The following is a 27919-nucleotide window of genomic DNA, read 5'->3' on the forward strand; positions in this document are numbered from 1 at the left end:
GTATCCCAGCAGGTCAGACCAATAACTCCACCTATGACTTCCAGGATCACAGTAAGTGCACTGGGAGATGAAAATAGTGTAAAAAGCTTTGAGGGTCATGCTCTTTTAGGATTAAATGTGTTCTAAATTCATGTTTTAAACAAGGCTGTATGTTGTGCAGATCATTTACACCAAAACAAGGAGAAACCAGATTTAAACAAGACAAAGTAAAAACCTCATATATGGCTGGACTGACTGTGTATGGTCAATGTGTGAAATTGTGGCCAATTTGTTACAGGGATAGTCAGTGGTAGTGTCTATAATGTGAATTCCTGGATATTAAGTGTGCATCTGCAATTTTCTGTAGTGGTCCCAGTAAAATTTGTTGTTAAAATGTACAAGAACAATTGCCTACTTTCCACTCATATCTTGAGATGTTTGAATTGAAATATAACTTATTTTAATTATAACTATTCTAATTATCTTTTAACTCCCCCTGCTTTTTCATCTGTTTCTATTTGTCTGTAAACATATAGTCTCATCCATTAGCATGCTACGCTAACAGTCTGTCACCACCGTGACATCTTTCAGAGCACACAAACACCGTAAACACACCTGTGACCTGCCCAGCACAGGGCTGTTAAACCAGAAACACCACGGCTACACCTTATTTTTATACAGTTTATGGGCTACTCATAGCACAGCACACCTATGCTAATGATGCTAGCCATGCTAACTAACTGCTAGCCACCGTGCAGGCGGGTAAATTGGATCCATTGCGTCTCTTTATATCTGTGGGTTGGTGCTCCTGTCAGCGTCGCAGCCTTCGTGTGAGACACTTCAATCAGTAAATGTGTGTTTTTAAAACTTATTTTGGGACGAGACAGTTTCTGTTACGCCCCCTAAGGACGTAATATAAACTGTGCCATTTCATTTTCAAAGAGCAACAGCCAGTGGGGAAACTCCAACATTGAGCCGGCCAACCAATGGTGTAACCTCATCAGTCATTGAGTCATTGACGGACATTCGGGGTTATAGGGCTGATCCAGCAAAAAATGATAGTATTATATATAAGAGTTTCATACACTAGCCAGAAAACCACACAACATGAGATTAAGTGTTGAATTTAAAGATTGAATTCACTGTCTCCAATAACAATTAACCATCCCTGAGTTTAGAAGAGAATCTGGTGCTTTGCCTGCCGCTCAGACTGAAGGGCCATGTTGTTAACTCAAATTTGATTCTGGCCATTAAATCACTGGACAGAGTGTGAGATCTGAGGGGCACTTTAGATGTTTGGAACTGGGCTAAGTAGAGCTGACTCCTCTTATCTCGGTATCTCCACCTATCTGTCTGCTCCATAAAAATGATTTATCACGCAATAGATTTCCCTGGCTCTAAATACTGTATGTAGAGTTTCTTGTAACTATGTCCAGCTGGCTGTTGGGATTTGATTGATTACCGTGACGATTGGGTGGTCACAGAAAGAAGGATAAACTCTTAACAAACTTGTCACTAATATGGATGAATTAGAGTTATTACTCTCCAAAGGCCATGATGATTATAATCATTAATGATTTATGAAGTGTTTTTCCAACTAAAACAGCCTATAAAAGCAGGAATTTCCTTGTAATTGTGTAATTGGTCTGGATATAGATGTCATTTTACATAAAATTTTATTATCTTCAGTATGTTTCTTCACATGTTTGCTGGAATAATGAGGCAGTGTCCAAGCCATCATGGCTGCAAGTTTAGTGCTAAAAATTTGAGTGAGAAAATGTGACATGCCTAAAGACGAACTCCAAAGCTTGCAGCAGAATTTCACCATTTACTATTAATATAATTGTAGCCTACATATGTGCAGTCTTTACAGTGAAACATCAGTTTCATCGTAACAATATAGTGTTGAATAGCTTGACATAATGTTTCTGTTCTTGCTCATTGTTAACTAGTCAGTGCATCATGCCAAACATTTGGCCCAATCCACATGGTATGACAAGACACCATTATATGTTAAAATAACAAAATAAAGCCAATTCTAGTACTACATACAAAACAAAGAGAAAAATAATATTAATAATACATATTCTGGATTACCAACCAGCCAAAGTGGGCACTTGCCTGGGCACTTCAGTGCTATGTGCTAATTTAATTGAAAATTTGATTGGGAATATGTACCAAAAAGAAAAACTCATGATAATGGCTTTTTAACATTGCTGCTGCTTTAGTGCTAAATTAGATGGTTTCTTGAAAAAAAATCTGTCAAAATCAAGTTTTAGGATCTTTATTGTTACAGCTTATAGTAATAACATAGAAAAGTGTGCACATTTCATGGAGAGTGGGAGGAATTGGGGGTTAAAAGAGGCCCAGCAGCAAATTTTTGTCTCCCCAGATGTTTAATCTGTCCAGGCATAGAGGTAAATTCCCACTGATGAAGATCTGCTTTAGGAGATGTGTTCACATGATATGCACATGTTCTCAGCAGCACATAAAATAAAATAATATGGTGTTGCTTGATTTATAAGAGTAATATTCTTTTATTATTGGCACCACTACTTACTATTGCTTTGGCTTCCAGTAATTGTTAGAAGTAGCTTATGTGAGGACAGCAGTGCACACACACAGGTTTCCGACTGTCCTTGAATGCAGCAAAGGCCGGAGCAGATGCACCCTGCACACACAGCTGCACAGAAGTAGACTCACACACATACACACAGCAGACTCTTGCAACTGCTCAGGGTTCAGCAAGCATTCAGGTGGGAGAAGAGGGACTTCTTTCTTTCAGATAAGTGGAGCTATCATGACTGCGAGAATCCAGGGAGTGGCGGGCCAGGACAAACCAGTGCCAAAGAGCCGTGCAACAGGTAATTTACACATGCATTTTTATTAATGTCATATTGAAACTGAGTTAAACAGCTTTAAAAGTTCAGGTTTTAGACCATTTTTGCCAAAATGATCCTTTTCCTAATATATGTTAATCAAATTTGTATCAGTGAGACAGGTAAATGTTGCCTTTTTTATTTTTCAATATATACAAACAGGTGTGCTTCCTGATATGAGTCTATACTTTTAGTGTAGTTCATTGCAAAAGTTCAGCGATATAGTTTTTCTGTCACTAATGGTGTTCCATTTTTGTGTGTCTACTTTTTAGTAGAAGCCTCAGGGTGCCGACTAATTTCACAAAAGCACATTTAGCTGTGGTGGTTTTATACTCTAATGATCATGGTCATGACTGAAGTTTATGGCCAAGAGGATACGCTGTTGAAATGTAATTCAGTCGCTTTTTACCATAGAAACTCAATAATAAGAGGACTGCAGGGCAAGAAGGTTTGGGTTTATCCTTTAATTTAGAAAGTCTGTGATGTTGTTGTACAATTCAGATTACTGTACTAGTTTTGAGGTTGCGTGCACTTCCTAAGAAGAAGAGAGGAGAGGAATTGAAATAATATGTGAACTCTCATTTAGCATTTTACTAGCTATAATCTTGTCCTGTGTGTGATGTTTGTCTAACAACGACACACAAAATTAAGAAGGAATTGGAGCCATTTTTCTTCAGTTTACACAGAGGCTTTATAACAAATGTGTTAAAGTTTTGTTTGTTTGTTTGTTTGTTTTAGCAATGTTGGCAAAGGAAGAAACAAAAAAAAACAAACAATGTAGGTGGCTCAGTGATCATCAGACTTTAGCACAGAGTTGGTTGAGTTTGCTTGTTCACTGTATTTGTGGGTTTTTCTTCAGTTCTGCTGGATTGATGAGCATATAATTTGCTGACATATTTGAGTAAATACAAGGAAATGAAGGAAAAGAAAAAGAAACACTTCATTTTTAGGATAAATTGGATAAATATGTTTTAATGTGTGGCAACAGTTGCCTCCATGTAATGAATACAACAAATTGTATCTAATAACAGACTAAGTAATGTCAGCTGTGGGACATGTCTTTAATGAATGTGGTATGTACTCTTCAGTGGGATTATCTCTGATCTTTTATTTTTTTTATTAATAGGAAACCTGCTTGTTGGTATAATATAGCCTGAGGATTACAAGCTGAATTTTGCTTGTTAAACTCAGATAGTTTGTTTGTTGACCATATTTACACTGAATATACAGGAGCAATGGAGAATAATGACACCACTTTGTTTCAATTAGGGCTGCAACTAGCGATTTTTTTCTCTATTAAGCGATTAGTCGTTTGGTCTATAAAATGTCAAAAAATGGTGAAAAATGTCAATCAGTGTTTCCAAAAGCGCAAGGTGACATCTTCAAATGTCTTGTTTTGTCCTGACCAACAGTCCTCCACCCAAAGATATTCAATTTATTATCATACAGGACTAAAGAAACCAGAAAATATTCACATTTGAGAAGCTGGGATAAGATAATTTGGACATTTTCTTCTTAAAAAATGACTCAAAACGATTAATTTATTATCAAAATAGTTGGTGATTAATTTACTAGTTGCCAACTAATCAATTAATCGTTGCAGCTCTAGTTTCAATAGGCTGAATTGTAATCATTCATGGCATTTAAGTTGAACAAGATGGAGACATGGGGATTGAATCATTGTTTTTAAAATTAAATCGAGTTTAATTAAATTAAATCAAATTGAGTTTGTTTTATCGACCTTGAAATTAAATTAGAAATATACAGGTAGGCAGCTGCCAGGAGGCTCACAGCTGGCAAACATGTACTTATATGTTTCAGTCTTAATGTACTTTGCCATGTAACACGACTTTGGGTTTTCTTCCTCCTCTGTGGGTGGCAGAGACGATGATGAGGGTCAGGAGAGCTCTGTGGCTGGTACTGGGCATGCTCAGTCTGTCCCTGCTGCTGGTGGTGCTGGGAGTCTACATATCGACCCGCACAGAGAGCCTGACTGTCTCTGGCTACACTTCTGGAGTTATTGTAAGCAATATTTTTTTATCCCTTGAGAAATTCCTGTCATGATTTATTCAGTGAGAAACAGTGAGATGACACATTGATATGATTTTTTTTTAAAAAGATGTAAAAATTGGGTTTTCAGTTTGTAGCTACCAGGAAATCAGCTGGAAGTTTTAAAACACAACAAAATATCCTCCAGCATGTGATATCCATTATGAAATTAAAGCTGCAATCCTTTAGTCTTGCAGCGCCGGCCAATAGTTTTGTTTCACTCATTGTGGTCTGAGGGGCGTTTTTTTGAGACAGACACAGTTTTAAGTAGGCTGCGAAATTGATGATTGACATTGCTTTGTGCTTTAGTCAGACATCAACGTGAACACTTCCTACAGTGATTGGTGCTTGGCTGGCATTCAAGTTTTCTTCTTTTTTCCTGGAAAAGCATGATCTTGAAATTCCTCCTGAACTGTATCCACCATAATCAGTTTCACTGGCAAGATTCAGCCACGCAGTTGCTGAATTATGCTTTATTTTATATGTTAAAACACCCTTTGAAACAGTATGTCCACAAAATTGTACCAAATGAGATTTATTTATATACATATAACTGTGAAATGTTAATATTGCCTTGTCATTCTTCATTTTACAGATTGATTTCCATGGTAGAAAACTAAATCATAACAAAGTGTCACAGTTCTTATGAAAAAAATGAACAGTATTTCTTTATTTTGCACAACACTTACTGTGTTCATTATACTATGTTCTCTACAGCTGACCCTTGGATCATTCCTGGGACTTCTGGGACTCCGCCTGGAAGAAAACCGCAAGCAGCTGGTATATTCTTATGCTGTACTTGAATCACTTCATCTGACACACACACACTCACGCACAGTCACACACATACATCCTCTGTCATAATTTTTCCTCATCTTTTCCCTGTGCACAAGGGGTGGCAAACACAGATGAATTCACAATATGATACTGTCACAATATTCTTCTCACGATAACGATATATCACAACAAAGGCGATTCTGCGATACACGATATATCACAAAGAAACACTCTAAAATATATCACGATATCTGTAACTGAAGAAGAAAGAAAAAAATTATTTCAAAGAGCAGGAAATAGTCAGATAATTTACAATGTTTCTTGACAGTACATTAGTTTCACTGAGCTGCTCGTCCTGTTAGCAAGTCTGATAAGAAACAACAGACAGGTGATGTCATGCTAATACCCTGAGATATTTATTCCTTTTCTGTGGCAGTAAACACAACACACAACCTGCTGATAACTAACTATGCTATATTTAAAACTTTAAGAGACATTCAGGGCTATCGACGGCAACGTTAACATGATAAACAGCAGGGCTACAGCTACATACTGACCCTCCCCCACAGACACACTGGAGAGCCTCTCGTAGTAGAGCTGCTAGCTCAGCTACAACACAGGTACCGCACAGAAACTTTTACAAAGAGCCATGTATGTACTTCTAGTGACTGTCAAAGCTCCGGCGGACTGTCTGTGCTTCCAACGTGTTCATGGAGAGTCTGACAGCAGCTGATCATAGCTGGTTATTTTACTTGCATTTCTTCTTCGTTGTCACATATAATTGCCTGACCACCACCAGTTTGTTCAATGTCTACATAAGGAGACGGAGTGTAGTGGTGCTCTTGTAGTGGTAAGCCAAAGTAGCTGAATCAATTCTGAGCGGTCCTATGTTTAAAAAAAACATATTGATACTTGGTAGCAGTGTATCAATAATTTATCACAAGTGGAAATATCACGATATGTTGCAATATTGATTTTTTGTCCCACCCCTACTGTGTACACCTAGCCCCAACCTGCCAAAAGGGAGTGAACTTTGTTGCACTATAAGCTGCAATCGCAGTTGGCATGTCTGGCTGACTAGCTTATTGGCTAGCTAGCTTTCTTCTGCTCTTCAAACTGGAAAAAACATGATGGGTCTCATGGAATTGTTGTCAAATTTCTACTAAACTGTATCAATTATTAACACAAATTCAAGAAATCTCTGCAATATTTTCGAGAGCTTGCAATTTTGCTAAATTACCACAACTTTTCTGCATGAAATGGCCAAATCAACAGACGGCTTGTGATTTGGACCAATTGTCGCATTTTGTGTCGTCGTAACTTACGTCAGCACAGCGCGCATTCAGGTGGAAGATGAACAAATCCCACCTGCCAACAAAAATTACTGCAAAAATTTACTACAAAAAGTTTGTTAGTGGAGCTTGGAGCTGAGATTATTTTGTCACAGTACAGTCAGGTAGGCGTGTTGAGGACTTGGCATAAAATAAAACAAAATTTAATATAGACTGATCTGCTCATTTTAATACATTTATATTTATTGAAATGTGGTGATATCTGTACATATAGAGCCCCAGAGGCAGTGCTGTTGTTCTGTCCAGTAAAAACATGAAGCTTCACTTAACATTCAGACAAACTAATGTGGCAACTACAATTGTTAGATTGTGCAGAAACATTACAACCAGTGGTATATCACCAAAGAGCTGCAGATTAGTTCACTGGATCATTTTCTCTCTGGGATGATGACAGAGGACTTTGGCTGCTGCTGCCAGATGACCAGCTGGCCTCACCCGGCCAGCGGCTCCTCAGATCTCTGAAAACATCGTAACAGATTTACGAACAGGTGTTATTTGGATAAACTGACCACATATTGGGAATCTACATGGTTTCTTTATCGCTTAAAAAATATTAAAACTTAATAAAGTGACATATTAATAGTCCAAGAGCAAAAATTACAACACTGTCACTCAAAATCTCCGCCAAGATACCATCGCCCTCGGATATCTTTGTCGGACTGCAAGGCATACTAATGTAGGCCCAGCAAAAACCCTCCTGTCTACACCAAAACGCTGACAGAGTTGAAACCAGTGACACTGAAAAAAGCTGACAGCATAAAAAAAAACCCTGTCACTGACAAATGACAGGGAAAACACATCATAATGCAAAAAATACCAAAATAAAGTAAGATAATAATATCGTAATCTTTTTAATGCCCGTGTTTTATTTTTCAGTGGAGTTTTTTCAGTGCCAGTACAACTTTTTCCAATACAAGTGTTGCAACGCCAATTCTTTTTCAATTCAGGTTTTGTTTTCATTGCCAAAATTTAACTGCCACTATTCTGGCCCCATAAAACCGCAGCTAGTGTTACCCAAGATAGCGTTATGTTTGCAAAACACTTTGGCTTGTCATTTTCTTTTGTAATACAAAAACTGAAAATATAGTTTTGAAAATAGAAAACACGAACATTTGCCAGGGTTGCTGTGGTGTAAACATCCCAAAGTCCAATAAAGACCAGTACAGAGCTGCTATTTTACCCTAAATGCTGATAGCACCCTGTTACACAAATTTTTCCCTCCTGCTTTAGCCTCAGTCTTTGGCATGATATCATATGTATAGCTATCATGTGCGTATTTAAGACCACTTTTTTAGAGCCTCTTTTAAACCTTTTTTTAAAATCTGTTCTTGATTAATGAGTGTACAGTTTCTCAAATATAAAACACTGGCAGCTATCACACAAATGAGCTAATTCATGAGAATCTTTCTGGTATTCATCATCTGAATGTACTGTAGTGCGTATTTGTGTCTTTGTGTCATTTTATTTAACTAGCCTAACTACATGTTCAATGTTTTGAACAATGCTAGCGGCATATGGCTGGATAGCAATGTCTATCTGCCAGTTGATCACTCGGTCCACCGTTTATCTCAACAACTATGAGATGGATTGCTATAAAGTTTTGTACACACATTCATTATCTCCAGAGGATGAATTTCAAAGCATTTTCAAACCTGCTTTGTTTAGCCCAGTTGAATTGGACTCGTTTGTTTTTTTCCCTTGGTATGATTTGTTTGGACAGGTTTGAAAACAGAAAAAATACTGTGCTGACCAAAAAAAAAAAAAAACATTGCGATCCTTTGAGGATGTGGTCTTGGTCCAGTCCCAAATGAACACTGGAGCAGTTAATTTGTGGTGAGAATGTGATCCAACCTAATGTAGATCCGACCCAACTATAGTGCACTTCGCAGACTAGGATGCGGATTTGTGAAATCAACAGTTGCTAGCAGCTAGCCGGAGATTGAATTGAGGTCTGGCCTGGACTAGCCCAACGAAGAACATTGCCTTCTTGATATTTGGACTAATAGCACCTTCTTCTGGACCCTCTTCCTGTTTTTATATTCTTGCTCCCGCTCCAGATAGCCTACACCTCAGGGCTTTTAGTGATGCATTTTGGTTCGCTTGAATTCCGAAAAGAAACCAAACCAACTCATTCACTGAATTGGACCGGAGCAAATAAACTCTAGATTTTAAAACTCTTTTACTGACCTTGGTGAATCCCTGACTTTTCCTCTTGCACCACCACAAGGATGACACTTGTGCTCCAAAGAGAAATATCTTGACAACTAATAGATGGATTTCCAGAAATTTACAAATGATTCAAGGTCCCTAGAGGATACTTCTAACAACTTTGGTGATTCTCTGACTTTCCCTCCAGCACCTTGAAATGTCTCAAACAAATATTGGATGGCTTACTGTGAAATTTGGTATACACTTTCATGGTCCCCAAAGGCCAAATTGCAATAACTTTGATCTCTTGACTTTCCATCTAACAACATCTGGTCAAAATTTAATTTTGTCTAATACTTCGGTTTATGACCAAATATCTGCAAAACACATGACAATCCCATTAGCCACAGCTGCACTTTATGTTCAGCGCAAATTAGTAAATACTTGCATGCTAAACCAACAGAATGAACATGGTTAACATTATTCTTAGCATCAACATGCTACCATTATTATTCTGAGCATGTTAGCATGCTGATGTGAACATTTAGCCTCACAGAGCCACTAACATGGCTGTAGACTCTTAATCTTGTTTAGATGTATATCCTGTTCTGTATATGAAGCTTACAGTAAATCATTGCAGTAGAAATAAGGGGAAAAACAGACTTAGATGCTAATCTGCGCTTCAGTCCTTCAACATACATTGCTTTCACTAAAATACAGCTCTAGATTAGGCAACTAGTCCCAGTGTTATTTCTACATTTGTGACACATACCTCTATCTGCTCATCACTGACTGAGTTTTATTTTTTCACTGGTGACATTTTACTGAGTCAAAACAATTTAAGAGCTAATAACAGTACATTAGATAGAAGTAACAAAAGTATGTCTGGTCACAGTATGAGAATGGGAAATGAGGTAATTTGATTATTTCTAAGAAAAGAGCTGTGTATGTTGTTGCTTACGTAAATGGACTGGCCTGCTGTAATCATGTTATTCTAAAATGTTCTCTAAACAAACTTTCCAAAAGTTAATTATCTCCTCACCCATGTATCAGTGTCATGTCTGGGCCATATATTTATGGTCTGATATACTCAGATAAGTGTTATACCTTTTTTCTCAAGAAATGCTCAAGAAATATATAATTGAAGATGAATTTACAATTAAAAGAATTTACAATTAAAATTTACAATTAAAACAACAACTCTGTCCTTTTTAGACAGCATGTGCTTTTCTTCTTCCTCATCCACAGGCTTCAGAAGTCAACTTTGCATGCATGGTAAATGCATAATCGCGTTGTCAGATTGGCCTTAAATTCACTGACCACATTCATGCTTTTAATTTAAATCACCCTGTTGTCTTAAAGGGGACATATGCTTTTTGTGATTTTCTTTCTTATTAAATTGTTATGATGTTGGATATCTATGTTAAATTTGGTTCCAAAACTTGAGGTTAACATATGTAGAAATGCTCCCTGCAAGTCAAAAGCCAGGGCTTCAGCCTGTTCTGCACGATCCGTTTGTGAAGTTTTTTTCTACTTTGACGATGAGCTGACGTCGGCTTGTTGCATATGCCCGTAAATGGCTGTCCACTTCTTAGCCTTTGGTGCTAAGGTTGTTGCCAAGGTTTTATGTGTTGTCTACGTTGTCCACTCTCATATTTCGGATCATAGTTTGGCTCAAACATGTATGGATGTATTTAGGAAGTCTCCATGTTGAGTAAAGAATGAGTAAAAGAAGTGAAATTCTTACTGCAACTGTTTGTTTACCTCCCGAGCCAACGGAAGTCCGCTGAGACGCAACCTCCATATGCTAATAAATCAGAACATCGGGAGGGGGGCCTTAAAGAGACAAGAGCTAAAACGGCCTGTTTCAGACAGAGGCTGAACTGAGTGACTGCATAAAAGGCCAGTACAGGATTAATATGGAGTTTTTTTTAACTGTAGATCATGCAAAGATATTCCAGTAGAGCCCCAGAATAAAAATATAGACCTGGAAAAGTGCATAGTATGCCCTCTTGAATTCAGGACAAACCTGCTGCTGGTCAAGGCTGGGGTATGAGTGAAACAAACCCGTTTTGCCATCCAAACATGTCTAAAAGTTTGGCAAGTTGTGAGAGTGTAATTTATTTTAAGTGGAGTTTAACAAGCAGTGTATTCAACACATGTCTGTCCTGGCTGCACATCACCTCCATGGCTTCCAACATAAACACAGTTTATATCATACACACACTACATATAATGGAATATGAGTTGATACAGTAAAACACTACATGATATAACACAAAAAAAACACTTGTATATGTTTTGAATACTTATCCAGGCAATGTGGAACTCGTGAAACAAACAAAACAAACAAATGTAAAAAAAAAAAAAAACACTCAAGGAGCAATGTGCCAGAATGAACAAAACAGAGATTTAAAACAGACGGTAGATACATTTTTTTATGATTGTTCATTGCAAACTGAAGGCACACTCAAAGAACCAGACGTGATCTGAGGATAGTACTCATGGTCATTACTTTATCCTTACCTGATACGATATCAAAAGATGCTGTCAAAACAATCCCAGTTTATGTCAAAAAGGTTAAAAACACCGGATCATCATGTCCATGAGGGACGTGAGGGCATTTGTGGACAAGACTTCCATTGGTGGAGTTTTTGGATAGAGCTGGTTGTGCTTGGTCACGCTTTTAATCCATTTCAGTGGTGAGATAAATTTCCCTGATAACAACTTGAAAGAGATGAAACTAATTCAGTGCAGAATAACATTCTGTTTTCACATTCAATTTATTCAGCTGTCGCCATTTTTCCAAGATGTGGTAAACCGAGATTGTGATTAATGAAGAGCAGGAATAGAAGAAAGATACTCTGTCTGTTCTGAGTGCTGCACAGTGAGTGGATATAGCTTACACTATGTTAACACAATTGTCTTGCTTTGTTAGCTGTCAAATAGGCAGAAATAATGTTAAGATTTTGAACAGTCACTGTTCAAACAAAGAGGACTATCACGTTTCTGATATCAGGCCTTCAGAGAAAGGCTTTAGAGATCTCACCCACAGCAGCCACGTGTTTCCTTCTGCCCTGGTTGACCTGCAGTTTACTGTAGTGGATACAATTAATCTGCAGTAGCAATTAAAAATTAAACAAATACAGTATCAGCACAAAATATGTAACAAATGCCGAGATTGTTATAAGAGGCTGTTTAATGGAAAACAGTATTACCCAATGTTTAAACAAAGTCTGTGTTCACATCCTGTAGTTTTCACAAGGGAGTAATAAGACATCGTTCACAGCTATTAACTACTTAAAGCTATGTTTTCTTCCAAATAACTTTCTTTTTTTAAACTGCCCCACGAAGAAACCAAATAGCTTCACATGTATCAGATAAATAAATAAAATCGTGGTTTGTATGTGTGTGTTTTGGAGGGATACAAAAGTATACATACATGTATGTGTGAGCATGTATGTGTACATTTTTATGTGTATGTGTATTTTACTCAACCATTTGCACCTTTTTAACTATCTCAGGTCACTTTTACTGCACATATGTATATGTATTTAAGTATATTTATGTTTTTATTGTTATTACCTGGTCCTGTGAGGAACAATATCTCATTCTGCTGTATGTATATTCTTATGGATATCGTTAAATAAACTTGAACTTTGTTAGAAAAAATCAAGTTATTTAACTCAAAGTTTTCAGTCATAATCAGCGTTCTTGCATTCAAACTGTGCTCTCATGCAAACCAAGTCATTTCAAAAATTCAACATGTAAATTCCCTCCTTTGTGCTTTATCCTTCTCCAGCTGACTGCTGCGATAGTTTTCCTCAGCTTTGGGATCATCTCCTCTTTTCTGTGCCTGGTGATTGATGGTGTCTGTATTGTCTTAAACCTGGTGAGTTGCATGCCCTCGTATGTGTATATTGTGACAGTAGATAGGTATCAGATGATGAAACTAAGCAGTAATAGGAGACTGTGAAACAATAATAAACCACTGCGTCGGTTGACTTGGATCCACCTGGACAGCCTCTCGGCCCGCAGTGTGTGCCAATATTATTCTGTTGGCAATATTGACACTTGACTCAATTTTTCCCACAAATTATAGCTCAGTCTTTATAACATTCGCCAGCTTTGTTTTTTGTTTTTTTTGTTTTGTTTGACCACATAAATTACCAGTTGTGAAAGCACATGTGAGAAAAAAAACTGGACTTGACTGGACTGGATTTGGTTTTAAAGATGTTTTGACCAAGAGGCTCCATCACTGCAGAAGTATTGAAGGAAGTCTAGTTGCTTTTGGCCTAAAACACACAGACATGAAGACCTGGATGACTGAGAATTTTCAGACACAGTCACTGAGTTTGATTGATGTTAATGTTATAGAGAGCAAGCAGCCTCCCTAAAAGAACAACTGGTTTAAAAAAGCAAAGAAGCATATATACATTTGTTGCAACTCTTAAAAACATCACCAAGCAGTGCATGACTTACATGTCTGTCTGATTTTTTATCTTTTTGGACCAAACAGTCAAATTATTCAACAAGGATGGGATGACTGCTGATTTTAAATACTGTTTGACACCATAATGTTCTTAAAAGTTTAAATTACATGCAGCATAGAATAGAAACATGACAAAAGGGAAATAGTGCTTTGATTTATTGTAACTATAAACAGCAATTTCCTTTAAAAAAAATTAGATGATGTAATCATGCTTAATCACAGCACTGCTGTGCTTTCAGAAGAGTTACGAGAAGGGACCTCCCTTTCTAAGTGTTTCAGTGTGTTGAAGAGTCTATTTGCTGTGTAGTGTTTAATTTTAATTTAATTTAATTTCTTAACTTAATTAGTTTATATTCATGGTATTGGTTTTAATGCTACATCAGGAAATAGTTGGAAACGTGTAATATTAAAATAACCACTTTAAGATGTAGCCCTTTTTGTTTTTGTTTTTGTACTACAACATCATTGACTGGTCAACATTATTCCCTCGAAAGACGAACAATCATTAATCAGAACAAAAAAGAGCAAATTACCGGTTGTGTTGAGTTTTGTTTAACCACACAATTGTTGGAACAGAGTTTCCAAAACTTCATAGTTCCAGTCAACATCAGTGTAGGTCCAAGTCAAACCACACACTTAGAGGCCATGATGGACAAAGCAACTTCTGACAAAGTGTTATATGATATATTCCATAATATATATCTCAAAATGTTGCCAATATAGCGATCAGGAGAAACAATTTCCACCTTTGTTTTACCAATTCTAAAGAGCCATAAAACAATATTCAATCAAAGTGGACTGAGTGTGTTTTGGAAAAGCTTGTGTTGTTGTCATATTGTACGCATGGCCATCTGGATTATCTTGTATAATAAATGTCAGTTCATTTTTTATTTTTTTCTCACTTTGTTCTCACTAAAATTGGATCTGTCTTGTTTTGAAATGGAACTTGTGGCTGACATTTCTTCGTAAATCTTTGCCAGGACATGCGTCCACTGAAAGCAGGAAGATGCCAGTATTACAGCAGTGGCAGCAGCTACATTTATGAAAATTTCTACACCTCTGTGAGTACTGCTGTGTTACTATGTGAATGATGAGTAGTATTTTATACTATACTACTAGAGGCAACTGACAATCCTCCAGGCACTAATGGGGAAAAAGGATCGACCAATCCAGCAGAGTATGAATTTATGTAAAATACAATGCCACTTTACTCAAAAATAACTGTGACATCTTCCTTTGGGAGGTACTGACATACCTGAGAGCACTGCATCTTTACCAAAAAAGGCCCACATTTGATTTGGGATATTGGGGCCATATTTGCTATTTAACATGTGGGCCATTTCAGGTTCACATTCATTTTGTCTCGGCCAGAAGAAGGCCAGCAGTGCCACATCATTGCCTGAAGTAGTTCACTTCCATATGCTATATGGGCTTCCTCTTCAGCTTCAGGTTTATTGTACTGGACTATAAAGAGAGAATTCAGTCTCAATATGTCATCAGTACTGAGACTAATTTCTCTTCATAGACTTATCTGAAGTGCACTGTGGTACAGTTGAACTTGTCTCTTCTTGCAGGTGTCGTGTTGGAATGTAAAGGAGTCTTGCAGCATGACGGTACGAAGTGGCACCTGCTACTGCTGCGACCTGTACGACTGTGCCAAGTGAGACAATGCATCATCATGCATGTATTATTACCACTGTCGTACCATTGTTTTTTAAATAAGCACACATTATCACACCAGCGCACCATCTCAGAGGGTCACAGGCTTTTGTTATTTCTACCTGTCATCCTCCAATTTTTGTCCAATAAATCAAAGCTGTTGTTTTGTTCTCCAGCGGAGGCTATCTCAGCAACTACTACGAGTTTGTTGGAGTGCGCAGCTGTGAGGAAGTTTTCACTCTGTACATTTTGATCTGGACCCTCACTGGACTGAACCTCGTGGCCTTTTTCACAGGCATACTGACCACAGCAGTACTTGGCAGCATCAAGGACTTGGTAAGACACACAAACAAACACACACACACACATGCACATTTCTAAAGTGCATTTTGTGTGTGCACATGGTTACATGATTTTATTTTACATTGCAGTTAAGAGCAAGTAAGTATATTACTGTTATATCCACACATACAGACATAAATCAGACCTGCCCAGAAGGCTAAATGGGATTTTTTTCTGGATATATGTAAGGGTTTCTCTTTCTTTTCAATAATGAAACATTTTTGTCTGCACAATGGGAAGAGTTATGTAACTTTAGATGGATTTAAAGCAGCATTCATTGATTTTTAGCTACCAGGAGGCAGAAGCACTCCAAAACAAGCTGGAGCACTTTGTCTTTACCTTAATTTACACCACCGAGAACGAGAATTGGTCTCTTCACATATGCGTACAACTTTCACTGACTGTTTTTATTTTTACTTTTTAAGTTGACAGCAACTTTGTGGTGTTGTCACACAATCACCATAGTTTCTTACACTGTGGCAAAAAACATCAAATCTGGATGAACCTGAAATAACGTAGGCAGGGATTTTGGCAGAGGTTGAAGCTGATCCAAGTATTTATCAAACACTCACTGCCTGCTATGCAGCATCCTTCATATTCTGGTGCTTGCTGTTTTCACCTTGCAGTTTTACAAACAAGGAAAGGCAACAATCAATACCTTCTGAGAGAGAAATCTGTCCCATGACCTCTCTAAAGTTGGCTGGATGCTGGTTGCTCTCAGTATTTCACAGACCAAAGTTCAGTTGGACTGAAACTCTGCACAAAAGCAAAGGAGGCGGGAAGCACATCATGAATGTGAAGCATTAAACCTGAGTCACCAGGATGCTGCACTGTTTTCTATTTCAATAATCAATGAGAAAACTGTTTTATTTAGGAAAATCACTTTCACTGCCAGCGTTACATGCGGATCAAATTTAAATGACAGCCAAAAGGGCTATGGTAGGCCATATCCAACAGATGCACCACAAAGGTGACCTGCAGAACAACGCCTGCCTGGAAAGTCAAAATTGATAGCATTCAGCCACACGATGAAGCCTTAACCCTCCTGGCGTGAAGCATTTCTCACTGATTGTTTTTCATGCACAAGATGTCCACTTGTAAATTTATAAGAAAACAATGGATAAGTGTGGGGATGTGGCTCACAAAGTACAGGAAATTTTGACTATGTGCTGTCCACAATGTTCTACCGTGCAAGCCCAATATGGGACTCATTGTGAAGAGATTATGTCTGGCTCAAGGCACGATGTAAACGCAGTCTCCAGACCTGTCAGTGAGAATCATCCCACCATGATCGGCTGATGAACATTACACTGAAAAGACAAGTGGGTTTAGAAGAGGCCTGGAGTTCATTATGAAAATTTTAGAGATGGTTACACAGCAACTGAACCTTCATTTTCTGTGCAGCTTTTAAAGTCGTAACTTCATGCCTGAGCTATTACTTTTAATATTGAAGTTTATGGGATATCCGCTAACAGAAAGCTAACTTTATTCTTGGCTTTATATCTTAGCATGGTCAACTATTTAATGGGCTTATAAAATGCTTATTTTGTTCCAGGCTGTTTCATTGTGTATTTAACAAGTGTCAGCCAAGAGCTTTAATCTCTTTCACAGAGGGGTTATAACATTGGGTGGTGTTTTAAAACACCAAATGATGGATACTTTGCAAGTTTGTGGTCTTGACATTCTTTGGTTGCATGCTTGCATGTTATCTACTAAATTCAATCTCATTTCAAGGAAAGACAAAGTAAGTACTCCATACAGTATATACTTGGGACTGATGTCAGGTGTAAAGAATATAAAATGGCTAAAATTGAGTGCAGGATTTTTAGGATTTGTGGAACAAAACCTGGTGGGAATGCAATGTGTTCCTAATCCATGACAAGCATTTTTAATCGTAGTTACATCTAATTTGGTAAATGTGGTGCTGCTTCAATAGCATACCAACAAACAGCCTGAACAGATGATCTCAAGACCACATTATGCATTTGAGGGAAAGAAAATCAGTCTGGTTTACTTAACCATGAGAGTATGACTGTTAAGAGTCTCGCATGCTGTAGTGAGATGGCTGGAGAACAGTCACTACCAAATCAGAAACACTAAACTGGTAACAGGTTCACATAATTGTTCAAGTCCACATCTGTCCGAATGCTGTTGTGTTGCAACAACACTCTGGTGTACTGGGGCAGCAGCTTGCCTGCATAATAAACTCTCCCTTATCTCTCTGTCGATCCCAGCATGTTTTTATGGTCTCTTAGAGAAAAGTAAACACACAAGGTCATAAATGTCATTTGCAATATTCTGAAGCCTGTGTGGCTTTAAATCAATCCACAACTATGTCCAGTTCTGTTCAGATCAGAGATTTTTTGTGCAGCAAGACAAACATAAAACAGTAAGAATAAAAAAATCACTACTAAACATGACTGCGATAGCGCCTGCACTCACACATCGATTGCAGATGAGTAATGCTTGTTGAGATCAGTTCATGTGGCTGTAGTGCTTGTGGTCAGTTCACCTCTGACCTTTGTGACTCTCCTCCTCTGCCATTAGTGGAAGTAAGAGCTCAGGAGACAGGATGTGAAGTTAAAGACCACGAGAGCTAATAAAACATGAAAAACACTGATAGGTGTGATAAGTTAAGCAGAACCATCTCTGGATGCTAAACCCCTCTTCATTAGGGAGGAGACACAGAGTCCAAGACATTTTTCCAACCAGCCGGAAGCTGAGAAAAAAAGATTTTCTATAATTTTCTACATTTGAGAACTTGTTGAAATGTTTTGCATGTTCATCTTATTACAGCGATTTTCAGTTTGAAAGGAGATTACAGCATTATTACAGGAGCAAAAACTAGTGTCAGTAAAAGTTTTGGTTTCCATTGTTCTACATGTGCTGTGTTTGATGTCAAGTGATAGCAACTTTGGGGGGGGAAATTGCTCTCAGAATGATATATGGTAATATATACCAGCTATGTCCAAATTTAATAATACAGTAAGTGATGTATCCTTAGGCTTTGCACCAAGATAAGGGCCACTGCTCCTGGTCGCTGCTCCTTCCAACTGAAATCTATAACTGGTCTGGACATCTTATTGTCCAGAGAACAGACAGAAGAGGAAGGAAGAACAAGAACTTTGTTCTTTAATGATGGATTAATTGTTTTAAGCTGTTTTTTTTATAAACAAAAATGCTACAAATTCACATTTTCCAGCTTCTCAAATATTCATATTTGAATATTTACAGCCCTCTATGTTGGTAAGTCAAATATCTTTGTGTTTTGGACTGTTTGTCAGACAAAACATGCAATTTGAAGACATTAACTCAAATGTTTGATCTAATTTATTATATTTTGAAGACCAAAAGATTTATTGAGAAAAAAAAATATAATAGTTAGTTCCAGCTCTGCTTGATTTGTCTGTCCAAGGAACCAGCCTGGTCGACACCAAGCTGATATCAATCTCAGCCCTGACCCCAATTGTCATGGTTTAGCTGCCTGGATAGCACTGAACCAAAACAAAAACCTCAGTCTGACTGGTTTTGGATCTCAGAATCAGTTTCAACTGTCCCACTAAAATCTGCATTGAAAACTGCTAACCTAGCCTCATTAAACAGCAAAGATTCAGCGTGTTTGTGGTCTTTTGAGAGCTCAGTGGGTCCTCTGCTGCCAGAGATTGAGCTGATCTGCACCGAGTGACCCCAAATACTGCCCACAGACCACACAGACTCTGTCCTGCCATCATCCTTCACCGAATGCTGCCAAAGCTACCATCTCTCTATTATACCATGCAAAAAGTATTTCTGTAAATAATTTAGGGAGTAGACTTCCTGAACGGTCATAGTTTTCTCTCAGTTATCTGTAGATCAGCAGTTGGAATGTATTCAGATTTTCCTCCTCATGGTCTGGAATTTAATATGATTAAATACTTAAATCATTGATCAGTCAACCACTCTCCCACATTCCACGTCCTGTATGATGTGTGTGTGGTGTGAAAATACTCTAAGTAAACTTCCATGTAGGAGTGGAAATGTTATTACTCCTCAGCGTGAAATGAATCTAGTATCAGAGTCCCTGAGGTTTCCATTATTGGAGTGGTGACTTATTGTCCAGTATTGTCCATCCCATACTTGCTTCATACCTATGAGAAGATTGATCATGTTATAATATTTACATTAATTGTTTTGCAGATGTTTAACTTTTTTTTTTCCTATCTGGCTGCAGCAGATTATATAAAAAGGCAGGGAAAGTAACAGTTTGTAAAATTTATAGATTCCCAACAGTTTGGGGTTTAACCTCAAGTGTGCTACAGACAGACCACCCAAATGGAGACCAAAACAACACTGAGGCGCAGATTCATCAAAAATTATTTTGCAGGGAAGAATGCATGTATGCATCACCAAAATGACCATGAAAGACCACTCGTCACTAACTGTGTACACCAAGTGTCAGATGTGCCACAAAGCAGCTCGAAAAAATTTAGCTTTTTGAACCACAACCTGACCTAAAGCAACTGGGATGCAGAATAACATGTAGAAAACAACGTGGTGAAATGACTCAGCATCAGACAGTTAATATTATAACATCATTATTATTATTATAGATTAAACTTAGTGTTAGTTCAGGCGGAGCATCAAAATCGCGCTTGCGATTATTTTCTTGATTAATCAATGAGTCATATGATCTATAAAGTGTCAGAGGATGGTGGAAAATGTCAATAAGTGACGTCCTCAGATGTCTTGTTTTGTCCTGACAGTTCACAGTTCACAAAACAGACAGTTTACTATCATAGAAGAATAAAGAATTCAGATATTTGGATATTTGGGATATTTTTAATCAAACTAGTTGATTGATTGATTGATTGATGTATTGATTGATTAATTGACAGTGTCTCTGACTGAACTGATTTTGAAGCTTTCAGTTCAATCTCCAAGTCCAAACTACAGGGTCACATTCACATTTGCACAGATTTCAGTCATGTAAATAAGATGTTTGAATTGTGATGGTTCCAACTGAATTTCTCATTTGGGAGGAGAGACATGAGTCTGTCCGTGGTGACCCACCCTATAAGTGCTGACCTTTCCATAATTGTGCACAGAGTGTTCAGATCATCTTAATCTTTTCATTTCGAAAGTCTGAGCACGACAGTTTTCATTTATGTTTATGCATTGAGCTGTATATGTAAGAAACTTAACAGATCGTTACAGGTTGTTAATATAAATTTATGGCTCTTGAAGGGATTTAAATCAAACTGTGTCTCTGTGGGTTTCTGTTTCTTCGAATGTATGATAATATTTTGTGTGTGTGTGTGTGTTTCTCTTTATTTGTCTCAGAGGAGTAGCAGCCAAGCGTCCAAGCCCTCTGAGAGTGCAGCATCCTCCCCCACAGCTCCTCTGCTGATGGACGCCAACACACACAGAGCACACCAGCTCCACACAGTCAGTGTGCACTGCAACACACAAACACACACACACACACACACACACACACACACACACACACACACTAGCAGAAAACTGCATCAGTCTCTTCTTTATGTTTCTCTTTTGATCGCTCTCTCTGTCTTTATCTGTGTTCGTGAGACTAACTCAGTCATGCAAACAACACAAACCTCAACCCACATCCTTTGACTCACAGTCAATTGAAAATCATTTATATCCAGGAAGTACCATCCTATTTCTCTGTAGAACAGGGTTTGAATGAGCTCCATCAGTCTGATTCTGTACGTAAAAACTGAACAGACAAAGCAATAAGTTGCAACAAATGTAATTGACACTAGTGAGTAGGACTTGTTAAATGCATATAAAGTGAAAACAATACTACATGGAAAACAAGTTACTATTAATTGAAGAAACAAACAACAATGGTTTGTACCATTTAAATTTTTCTTGTTTTTTATGGTACTTCTTGCATTTTTTAGGGTTCAAGGTTCATTTTAATTGTCAGCAAACTTTTGCACAATGAAATGCTGTTGTAGCCCCCTTCATGCTACACACACAAACAATATATTAACAAATATTAAATATTTTAAATTAGAATAAAATAGAACAATCACTTTGGAAATAAGATATAACAAAGAATATAAAAGTAACAGTAAACAATATTTAATTGTGAGAATATGTATCACCAACAAATTTACAAATATTTTCATTTTTTCAATAGGTGTCCCCTTCTTCCCACCCCTTCTACCCCTACCCCACATACATACATATAAACATACATACAAAGTACACAACATCAAAAACTGAGGACCCTGACTGAGATAACTGAGATATGAACTAGCATTAGGGTTTCCAGCCTACATTATTCTGTGTGTCTATTTGGGATGTCAGTGACATAGTGTCATAGGATGAGTCAGTCAAATGAGTCAAGTCAGTATATTAATCTGAATGATCAGGGGATATATTCTGTGAATTATTGAAATAAGAGATCAGGGGTTGTATGAAAAAAACAGACCCTCTGGTTGTAAATTAGATTTTTTTTTCCAGTTGTAAAAAAGACAGGATGTAGTTGGTGAGGGAGTGTCTGATTTCCAATGTAGGAGTATTTTTCAGCAGGCAATTAAAGAGGAAAAACCAATGACACTAGTCTGTTTAGCAGATAGACCCGCATCCTCCCAAGGAACCCCAAAGATAGAAATTTGAGGAGATGGATATAGTGTCAAAGAAGGATTACCAAAACCCAGCCAGCCTTAGACATGACCAAAACATATGGGATAAGTCCCCTGGTGCTTGAGAGCACCTGCTGCAGACATCTGCTATTTCAGGTTATATTTAAGATAATTTAGTTTTATTGGAGTGAATTTTATGGAGCACTTTATGACCTGGCTTATGATGAAGAGGCATTTACACGTTCCAGTGCCTCCTCCCACCACTGATCAGAGAATGGAAACCCTAACTCTGCCTCCCAGCCTGTTCTGATCTTAAGTATGGATGAAGCCAGAGTCAAGTTTGGCAGGCAAAAAAAGGTGGTTGTTACAAATGGCTGCTGAAACAGAGGGTGAAGTCCATTCAAATCTCTGTCTAATTTGGCCTCAGATTTTCAGTGTGGAAATGACAGTTGGGTTATTACAGTACTTAGAGGGCAATAATGTTAAATTACTACAGGCTCCAAGAGAGGATGTACAACAAGATTTAGCCTCCAATTGGCACCAGTTTCTCTCTGGCTTATTCAACCAAAGCAAAACGTTTTGTAGGTTGGCCCAATAATAACAGAAGAGGTTTGGTGAGCCAAGATGTCTCTGCAATAGGGATATGCGAGCCCTTGGGTTTTTGCCACCCCAAATGAATGATGAAAGAATGCTATTAATCTTGTGAAAGAATACTTTAAGGAGAAAAATTGGAAGGCATTGAACTAGATATAGATAGCCTGGCAATACATCAGTTTTACAGATTGTACCCTACCAGCTAGGAGGCATAAGCCACTCCATCTCTGCAAATCAGGCTTCATTTTAGTTGTCAGGGCAGTGAAGTTATGTTCCTGAAATGCATGAACAGACCTGTTGATATTAACAGCCAGGTATGTAAAGCCTGGCTTGGAAAGAAGAAAAGGTATGTGGGACTGACATATGTTCTGAACCAAGTTGTTAATAGAACATTCACATTTCTGTATATTTAGTTTATAACCTGAAAAACGTCCAAATACACTGAGAATAGATAAAATATGCAGAATGCTGGATACCTGGTCAGATATGTAAAGAAGCAGATCTTCAGCATATAGGGAAACTTTATGCTCAGTATCCCATCTCCTGACCCCAGAGAACATGGTACTAGCCCTAATTGCTATAGACAGGGGTTCATTGGCAAGGGTTAAAACAAAAAAATGGGAAATGTATAAGGTAAAGACATCCAGGAGGATATTTTGTCTCCAAATACAAACTGTTTCACAGTGAAAAAGAGGTAAAAAAAAAAAAAAAGAAGAAAGCTTTTTCAGCATCAAGAGAGACTACTATCTAAGGACTAGTAGGAGCGGGAGAATGAATGACACTTAAGAGTCTATGAATGTTTGTAAAGCAATGACGGTTCCTCATGAATCCTGTCTGATCCTCAGAATTTACAGTAGGTGAAATCTTTGCTGCTACCTTTGCTAGTATCCTTATGTCCACATTAAGGAGTGAAACTGGACGCAATGAAGAGCAGTTTGTGAGATCCTTGTCTTTCAGAGGTGTCATCTGGAGCCTTACATGTATGTAATTGGGAGTAGAATATTCTGAAAGCACCGTTAGGGGTCATGGGTCCATTGTAAGGGTGTCCAAGCTGTTGCAAATTTGTTGAATTAATCGTGATGCAGTTCTGCTCTTCAACTGTTGGGTCAATAGACAACCTGCCCAATCCCCATGTTCATACAAAGCACCCCGTGTCTTAAAGCAAGACTATGTAACATCTGCTGAACAGCAGCAACAGCAGCCTCTGCTGCAACATCTGGTAATTAAAGGACGCTGGTGTATTTAATTCTGTTGATAACAGGGCAGCCAAAAATCTGTCAAGTGTGAATAAATGTTTTCATTGATCGCACAGGTGCGCCTGAAATTTTTCTCCTGTGTTCCTGTTTGTATTTTCAGATATCAGCCTTATTTTACTGTTTCCCGATCACTTTCAGCCATATCTGAGCCAGAGCTAAGATACATACTAGCAGCCACTGGACTGTGTGATGATGATGTGGATGGTAATGTAAGTCAGTCAGTATAATAATAGCTGTTAGCAACTACATTTTAGCACACAGCTGCTGTGGGTTCAGATGTTGATGATCACAGAAATAAGATCAGCCAGAAGCACATTAAGGGATGTCACAACAGTAAGTGTTGAAGTCTGTTCCCCTTCAAATAGTGTTCCCTCATGTTACAATACTGTGGTACCCTCACTGCAAGGTAAAATAAGTTGTTTAGGCTACCTGATGGAGATGTGCTGTTTGCCGAAAATGCACTAAGAGCCTGTCATCCACAGCTCCTCATCAAACCTCTCACTGTGGCTGTTTCTGCTTTTACTGTTCCTCTCTGCAGTATTTCTAAGTGATCTGCTGAACAAATAGCTCCAAATAACTCCAAATTTTATTGTGTCAACTTGTTTTTATTAAAGAATAAAACCACTAACGAAGCCCCCCTAACAAAGCTCCGCTAACTCAGCGATAAACACTTTTCACTTCCTATAAGCTCTTCGCAATAAAATCCTTTCATTAGTTTGTAAGTGGAAAGCTTTTAATATGAAGCAGCAGCAGGAAATGGAGTTACATCCAGGTGACTACTATTTCTTGCAGGTGATGGTACCCACTCAACCCAAGTTACAAAGTGCAAGAACATGTGTTCAGGGCACAGAGTTGGAATGAAAGAGGCGCCATTCTCTCTATTACATGTCAGTGTACCATCAAAATGATTTTGAAGCTGTTATTTTAAGGTAAAATAGTTGCATAATGTTGGTTTAAGTAAAAGGTGTTCAGCATCTTTGGTGGTTAACAGGTTTAACTCTGTTTGGACACTGACTTTTTCTTTATAAATTTCGGGTAAAGGGGCTGCAGAGTAACGGTGATACAGGTCTGTTAACTCCTATTGCCATTTTCACACTGTCTATTGCCATACGCAGTATATGAGATAATGTTACCCCTAATACTTGCCTTCAGGGTTTCCCATAGTAAGGAGGGGGAAGTTCCATCACTTCTGTCATTCTCCAGAAAAAAGGTCTATATGACCTGGGAAATCTGCTAACATCTGCTAACAAAGTGGGATCTAGTTTCCAGACGAGAATTTTAAAATTTAAAAGTAAAATGATGCAACTGGAAATGTGTGGCTAAACACAGGCAGCTGGTTGTGATGTGAACATGACCTGCGGTAAACCGCTAACTACTTAGTTCTCATTGAAGATCACATTACTGTTTACATCACTGTTCCCAGTATCACGCTCTAAAGAGGGATATTTTCTCTGTGAGCTTGATCTGCATAATTCCAGGCAGTAATTCATCCAAATCCAGATGCAAACCACATCCTGTTTGTCTACAATTTACCTCAAAACAGAGCACAATACTGCTCATTTCAATTCTGGAGTTTTGCTCGTTAGTGGTGCTGCAGGGTGATGTTTGATGAGCAGGTTCTGGTTTTGTTTACCAGCTGGTTGATGAGCACGTGGGGTGACATGACACACACTTCTGTTTGATGTGCCTCCCTTACTTTCATACAAATGCACATTTCAAAATTTGGCGATGGTAATGTGCCTGAAAAGGTAGCTGTGCACCAATAAAAATGGAAAAAATAAACAATGGAGGTTTTAGAACATTAAAACTATGCTTTATAAGTGTTTTGTGAAGTATAAAGTAAGTGCACACACAATGTTTTTTTGGTGAAAAACCTTTAATTCTGAAAAAAAAAATCAGCACTATCCCACAAACAGAAGTTGTATAAATCTACCGCTGCAGTCTCCACACTTAACCACCCACATTTGACCAACTTGTTTGGTTGTAGTAATTATGTCTCAACCTATGTATTAAACCCATGTGTTTAGTACCAGGAATGCTGTATTTATAATCAGAGTAGTAAACCAGTCTCATAATAATCCTCAATAAAGCTGTTTACTGGAATTTATATCAACAGAAACTAATCAAAGATTGACTGTGAAAGTTCAGCCTTGACCGTGGAAACAGCAAAAACATTGATATGTTTTGAAAGGTTTGGAAAAAGCTTATAAGTGGATGTTTTTTGTCAAACTGATCAATGGAAGATTTTACTAATAATACCAGATACCGTAGATTAGACCATTCAGCTTTTTTTCTTCTTAATTTCGTCATTGGAAAGGCAATGACTCATTACATTTATTGTGAGTCATTATGAAATGTCTTTAGTACACATATGTGGGACAGTGGGCAGATGAATTATTTCCCCTACATTAAACTCTACTTTTCTTCTTCTCTCATTCTTTCTCATCCTGTCCTGCTCATCCAGGGAGCCTCTGTGTATTTCCCCCCAGCAGAAGGGACAGTCGCCTCACAGAGTTTTCCCTCATCGTCGACTCCTCATACAGAATCCAACCCTCCTCCCTTCGCCCCGCCGTCCAGCCTGCTGCCTTACAGAATCCACAGCATCTCAGCCTGAGCTCCACCGGCACCCCCCGATCTGCAGCGCTTCACCAGAAACTGACTAGAGAGGACAGACAAAGGGACAAACAGATGCTTTATTATTATTGTTCAGTGGAAAGGAAGGGAAGCAGGTACTGATAAAAGCAAAGATATGCTGGTTTGAATATTATGCCGCAATATAAAGATTTTGTTTCCCAAGTTCTTCCTGTTTTTCACTTTAATTTGTATGCAAATATTATTATTCACTGTATTGTTCAAAAATATAAAGGTTTGAAGTTGTAAAATGTTTGTAAATGAAATGTTATGTAATATAAATGTGGTACATAAGTCGACTGCATGTGTACGAGGGGGCGTGTAGGCTGTAAGTCAAACCATCCCAAACATCAGTGAAACCTGAAACACACAAACACAAAACATGAACCTCATCCTGACACAGTAGAAATGCACCACAGACAGTTTTAAAAAGATAAAGGTTCTCATACAAACTGATACACACACAAAATTGCTTGTTTCATGCAATATTGTAAATTTAAATAGTGATCATTTAATTTGTCCTTTCAGGCTCCTCTTACATGTCGCATACATACATGTTATGTTTCCTTTTTTTACTAACTGTGGTCCTGTAGAAGATATTTTGCATGACTTCATGTTAAAGTGTTCATTATGTGTCAGGTTAAACTGCATACCGTCAGTGTTTTTTTACTGTTAGTGTCACAGATAACAGTATTAGTCTGGTGACTTGTGCCTGATGTTTCTGTCATCAGAGGATAAACTGACTGTGCCGCCAACAAACTGAAATGAGGACAGTGTAACTTGAATCTGATCTTAGTGACACATGTGAACATTTTTATATAGAATAAGAGATTAATCACTGAACCAACTGATCAAATAAATGAAATATATCAAAAAAGATTGGTCTGGATTCTGTAATCCTTCATATATGTTATAAAAAAATAAACAATTTATGTGATAAAAACATTAAATGTCCCTTGTCCCTTGACCTGAGTTTGTCTGTGCTGTTTGTTTCTTTTTCTGAGAGTATGTTCACTGCATTTGTAGTCAATGAGAATTTAGTTTTGTTGAACTCAAATGTACCTTTCAGGTTTAAAATCTATAAATCTATTTTTAATACACTGTATGAGCCAATTTGTAACTTAATTTTCAGCTAAATTTCAACACAGTGCTGTACTAAAACAAA

At 37.9% G+C, this 27919-nt stretch overlaps 1 protein-coding gene across 2 annotated transcripts; it reads left to right on the forward strand.

Moving 5' to 3' along the window:
* Positions 1 to 27681, forward strand: LOC122983428 (transmembrane protein 255B). 2 transcript variants are annotated; one of them, XM_044353142.1, is made up of 10 exons: positions 1 to 206; positions 516 to 2843; positions 4741 to 4880; positions 5625 to 5687; positions 12987 to 13076; positions 14657 to 14737; positions 15251 to 15336; positions 15512 to 15671; positions 20997 to 21101; positions 26588 to 27681. In XM_044353142.1, the coding sequence occupies exons 2-10, from the start codon at positions 2780 to 2782 to the stop codon at positions 26735 to 26737; spliced, it is 939 nt and encodes a 312-aa protein (XP_044209077.1). In that variant the 5' UTR covers positions 1 to 206; positions 516 to 2779; the 3' UTR covers positions 26738 to 27681. The 2 variants fall into 2 exon arrangements, with proteins under 2 accessions (XP_044209077.1, XP_044209078.1); XM_044353143.1 differs by lacking the exon at positions 1 to 206 and having other exon boundaries at positions 469 to 2843.
* The last annotated feature ends 238 nt before the right edge of the window (positions 27682 to 27919 follow it).

The sequence above is a fragment of the Thunnus albacares genome, chromosome 6 (genome assembly GCF_914725855.1).
Source record: "Thunnus albacares chromosome 6, fThuAlb1.1, whole genome shotgun sequence".
Taxonomy (NCBI): domain Eukaryota; kingdom Metazoa; phylum Chordata; class Actinopteri; order Scombriformes; family Scombridae; genus Thunnus; species Thunnus albacares.